The 5,697-nt window shown below is 37.8% G+C and overlaps 1 protein-coding gene across 1 annotated transcript in view; it reads left to right on the forward strand.

Annotated features, from left to right (window-relative positions):
* The window catches only part of LOC126987748 (uncharacterized), a 91,817-nt gene extending 87,038 nt beyond the window's left edge, over positions 1 to 4,779 (forward strand). The window contains exons 2-4 of the mRNA XM_050845039.1: positions 443 to 485; positions 714 to 762; positions 2,044 to 4,779. Of these exons, the coding sequence (XP_050700996.1) occupies positions 443 to 485; positions 714 to 762; positions 2,044 to 4,463 (2,512 nt within the window). The 3' untranslated portion in view covers positions 4,464 to 4,779. The remainder of the gene's footprint in view (positions 1 to 442; positions 486 to 713; positions 763 to 2,043) is intronic.
* The last annotated feature ends 918 nt before the right edge of the window (positions 4,780 to 5,697 follow it).

A 5,697-nucleotide genomic window follows, 5' to 3' on the forward strand; every position in this document is an offset into this window, starting at 1 on the left:
GTAGACCTAACCATTTATGTGGTCATCTTAAGTTCTGAGCAAGGCAAGTATGAAGCTGACACCAACCCAGATTCTGTGGTGGACCCAAAATACTACTGAAAACATCAATAAATGATTAGCTACCTCCAGAGATTTCAAAGTTATGCCAAAAAATGGGAGTTAATCAACTAGCCTACATCATTACATGGCTTTTGTTGTGCATGATGAGCAGTTAATGCTGTGGCAGTAAGTGGGACATCAAACATGAGTTTTACTTTTCCCTGATACTGACTTTTTGCTCAAACAGAGGTTTGATATTTTCCTTAACATCCTAGTTCAGTGGACCTTGAAATGGAGCAGTATTTGGCCACCAACACAGGAAAATTATTATTTTTACTAGGTGTTAATGCTGTTTATGACAAGGAAGCTGTTTTCATGAAGCAAATCTCTTTATATGTTGCAGGGCTCGCAGAAAACCTGAGAGAACCAGCCACACCACTCAGCATGTGAGTTAATTTTCACTGTCAGTATCTGAATATATATATATATATATATATATATATATATATATATATATATATATATATATATATATATATATATATATATATATATATATATATATATATATATATTATATATGGTGGTTTATTTTGGGTTTCAATAGAGCATAGTTTTTTTGAGGTGTAACTTTGATATTGCTATTCCATAATTTATATTTACATTATTTTCAGGCACAAAGTACAGTTACTGAATCACAAGAAACATCAATAATAAATAAAGGTAAGCGTTCTTTTATCACACACTGTACCTCTAACTGAGGCACCACTGAACATTTCCACTCCTTTATCTCCATGTGTTCTTTATTTATTTATTTATCTATTCATTTATTTGTTTGTTTATTTCATTTATTTAGTGTTTTCTATATGCCTCAGTGTGAAGTAAAAGTGTTATTATTACTATTATAGTATTATTACAATTACAGTACGTGGATAATTACTGTGCGCCTCCGAAAAGGAATCGTTTACTCTAATGACACACTATTTTTATAACAAAACAAAGAATTCCAACACTTAAATTGTAGTTAGAACTTTGCAGAGGTGGGCGCGGTACTGAAAAATCAGTAGTGCGGTACTTTTTCCTGAGTAGTGCGGTTCCATTTTTTTCTTTCCCAGTGCGGTACACAGTGTGCGGTACTGAGGTAGTGGTAGTCAAAATAAAAAATGCTTCAGTGCCTATCCTGGCTTTTCAAACAAAGGAAACATGCTTAACCCAGTAGCAGCGACAGGCTAAATTTGTGGCTTTACCGTGTAGCAGAGTCGGGCTTGAATACCCTTGCCATCTGTATGATTACCACACATTATGTAATCCAACAAAAATGGGTAAAAACACAAGGTGGTGGGGACACTTGGGTTCAGAGCCATACAGACTGACAACTGCTACTGGAGGGAGGAGTGAGAAGGAGACCCTCCGTCTCTCACACCAGTGAGCAATGATGTACTTCACTGCCAGACATATGACTAATGTCTTGTGCATTTTTTTATAGTATAGGAGGTAAGGTAAAGGTAAAGAAGGGAGCATACTCTGAAACTGCATGTGGCAGTGGTGCTCATTGCCATCCCATTGGCCCTTGAACTTGTGGTGGGAGGGAACCCTTTAACCTGATGTGGGGCAAGTGTAACATCCGGGTTACTACACTTTACCCTCCCTGGGTTTCCTTAGGTGTCCATTTATCGACCATCCTGAAAGGGAGGATGAACAGGTGGGTGGGCTGCACACCCACGCCCAGGCCGAGATTCAGACCCAGGGCCGCAGAGGTGTAGTCAGGGACACTAGTCATTACACCACAGAGGCATATGGGAGACAAATTTAAATTTGCAGAGTAAATCTAGATGCACAGCTTCTGGTGCAGTGATTATGCGCACAGACTATATTATCATTATTATTATTACTATTATTATTATTATTATTAATGTACAGACTAACATTCATTTTATGTCACATAGATTTTTGGCAAAATTATTGAGTATTTAACCACAGTGTTTTATTGGTTGTATTTTTCAGATGAAAAGATATATAGAGAAGGCCATGCTGATAGCAGTGCAGAAAAATACAGTGCAGCACTTAACAGACTTGAGAAGAAAGTGCTATATAATAAAGGAAAATACAATGGGGCCCTCAGTAAACTAGAGAGGAAAGTCCAACTTCACAAGATATTTGAAAATGGTGTATCTTCTAGTGCTGATGCTTCTTCTTTCCCTGACAGAAGTCCTGTGCATGGACCACGAGGTCCCCCTTCATTGAAGGCTGTTTCTGTTCTTGAAAATATAAAGGAAAGAACAGCCCCATCAAAAAGTCCGCTGAATCAGGTTTCCTGTCATGAACGAGATCTTCGGTCTGAGACTAAAAGTATGTGTTTGAAAATGGGTGTTTCTCATAGTCCTAATACCCTTAGTGGTCAAGACTTACTGTCTGTGAACTGTGCAGCTGCTGAAAAGAATAGAATACACAGTGAAAGGAAATCTGTCGAAGGAGAGCCATGCAGTGATGCCAGTGGTGTGGGTCAGAAAGAAGTGTGTAGTGATGAAAGTAGTAATGATTCAAACAACCAAAGACTTGAAGAAAGTGTATTTCTTAGTGAAAGGATAAACAGTGATCTTATTAAAGTATACCGGTGCACTTTTTGCAGTACATACTATTTGCAGTACAAAAGTTATCAAAATCACAAGAAAAACTGTTTAACATGTCCAAAGTGTTACTTGACATTCTCTTCCATCATTGAGTTGTATAAACATGTCACAAGCAAAGCACACAAAGAGTACTTCAGTTTTTTAGAGGTGTGTCAGTGGACACAAAGTCAGTTAAGATTATACATATCCAGGAATGAAGTTTATGAAAGTAATGTTGAGAAGTCAGCATCACTCGAGTCAGACAATCAGAAGGAACCATCTGCATCAGTGACAGACTCAAGTATTGGGCAGAGTTTGTCTTCAGGTGATGAAAAACAAGATGTTGGCACCAGGTCATTGCCTAGTGTGTCAGCCTGTCCTGATCCTGCCACTAGTGTGTCAGCCTGTCCTGATCCTGCCACTAGTGTGTCAGCCTGTCCTGATCCTGCCACTAGTGTGTCAGCCTGTCCTGATCCTGCCACTAGTGTGTCAGCCTGTCCTGATCCTGCCACTAGTGTGTCAGCCTGTCCTGATCCTGCCACTAGTGTGTCAGCCTGTCCTGATCCTGCCACTAGTGTGTCAGCCTGTCCTGATCCTGCCACTAGTGTGTCAGCCTGTCCTGATTCTGCCACTTCAACACAGGAGAACAATGAGTCTCTCAGTGCATCGCAAAGTATGGTTGGAAAAAAGATGCTTTCCAAACACGGAGAAGAAATTGGTTCACCTGCATGCAATAAGGAAACTGGGAAACCCAAGGAAGAAAATAACAATGAAACTGTATGCATGAAAAAAACAAAAAATGGGGGTGGTCCAGATAGGCCCTCAGACAGGAAGACAGTCACTAACACCTCCAGGTCAGTTTCAGAAGAGCCGAGGACTGGTGACACACAACAGAACAAACATTTTGCCCAAAGTCTTTCACAGAAAGGCAAAAGTAACAAAAAGGTTAAAGAGAAGCAAAGCACCCACAAAAAGGCATATCCTGAAAAAAATCTTAACAGGGAAGCATCAAAAAGCAAAAATGTTCTCAGCAAGACTTCACAGAAAATTGCAAAAGATTGCAAGTCACCACAGAATAAAAAAAGCAGGACCACTGAAAAAGCAGCAAGTGGCAGTGAGCCAGAAAACAATTGGTTAAAAATTGAACCATTACCTCGTGACAAGTCATCAATGCAAACAGATAATGGAATTGTCACATCTAAATCTCATATCAAAAAGGAAAAGGAATCACTAGACAGAATACCCAAAAAACAACAGAGTAATAATAAGAAACTACACAGAAAGCAGAGTAGCAGCCGGCCCCTGGAGAGCAAAAATGCTTGTAAGGATTTATCACAAGGGGCAGAAGGCAGTAAATCAGGGAAGGCTAGTCCCAGGAAGACCCAAGTTTCCTCTGCTGGGTCAAAACCTTGCCATCGTACAGATTCTCGGATAAACAGTAGCAGTTCTGGTGAAGAAAACAGTAATTCTAACAATGCAGTTCCCTCTACCATTCAAACTAATCATAACCAGGAAAGTGGAAAGTCAGAAAAACAAAGATCAGTGGTCACAAGTGGTCAGACAAAAAAAACTCTTAAAAGATCACATTCCTTTGAGGAATCAGCACCAAAATCCAGGAAAATCTTGATGAAAGTTGTGGGAACGTCATCAGACTCTGTATTGAGCTCCAGAAAAATTGATGTGATTCCAGAGGACTGTCCTCTTTGTTCAAACACAATAGATTTCAGTGCTTGCGTGTTCAACACAAAGACAAATCACATGTCAGTATGGTGTCAAACTTGCAAGGGTAATATTGTTTTCTCACCAAATGCCTGACTATCAGTTTGAAGAACTTATATCATATAGTGTGTGTGTGTCAGCTTGGTATTGAACTTGTAGCAGTAGTTCAGTAAGTTCACATTACATAGTGTATGTGTATATGTGTGTGTGTATGTGTGTGTATAAAGGTATGGATGAAGAACATAAAATGTTAAGGAATATATTCTTTATATTTTTTATACATCATTAGTAAAGGGAAATGCAATAGTTTATTCATTTGTTTTCATCTTAAACCAACTATGTTTCTGCCAAAAGGAAGATAACTGTTTCATTTAATATAATATCCATAGCAAAGAAACCACATTTTGCAGTATGAACAATAATATATATATATATATATATATATATATATATATATATATATATATATATATATATATATATATATATATATATATATATATATATATATATATATATATATATATATATATATAGATATATATATTAAAAGAAATCCCCATTGTTGCTTCAGTTATTTTTACCTCGCACAAGTTATATTTCTGCCCAGGAAAAAAAGTTTTATTTTGTATGATATCCTGAAAAAGGTAACCATGACAGCTTAGTCAGAGAATACAGGATTTGGTGTTAACTATTTTGTCTTCCTGTTTTTTCCATCCTGCAATTCACTCTCAAAGTATTGTTGCCCCAGTACTCTGACTGCTCCGCTGAAGATTGTAATTTTTACTGTTGGGCTGAGGCAACTTACTATGAATGGTTTGTTCTCGTAATTTTATTTTTTATGAGTAAATTGTTTGACAATGGTTGGAACTTGAGCTGACACATGTCTTTTACTTCTAGTTACAGCACCTTTAAAAATTACATAAATATTTGATTAGTGGAGTGAAATGTAAATTTTATGGCAGTACTGTTTTAACTACCAGTATGTTGTCTCAGCATCTTCCTTGGTCTGGGCTTTAACACATGATTGTATGTAAAGAAATTCAGCACTGCCACACAGCTTCAATTGACACTGTTTGTAAACACTTACCGCTAAACAGGCAATGTACCACCCAAGTCACCACATAATTCTGGTCTCATGTAGATAATTTCATGGGGTGTATATCTAGTACAACTCAGCTACCTCACATGTTAAAGAATTTTAATCAGAAATTGTAGAACTATACTCTGTCTATTTCTAGCCTGCCATTGGACCCTGGGCTGCTTTGGTAAGCTCATCGCTGATTGGACAGCAGCTTAGGGCATACCTACTTCTCACGAACACCATAGG

The sequence above is a fragment of the Eriocheir sinensis genome, chromosome 66 (genome assembly GCF_024679095.1).
Source record: "Eriocheir sinensis breed Jianghai 21 chromosome 66, ASM2467909v1, whole genome shotgun sequence".
In the NCBI taxonomy this organism is placed as follows: Eukaryota; Metazoa; Arthropoda; class Malacostraca; order Decapoda; family Varunidae; genus Eriocheir; species Eriocheir sinensis.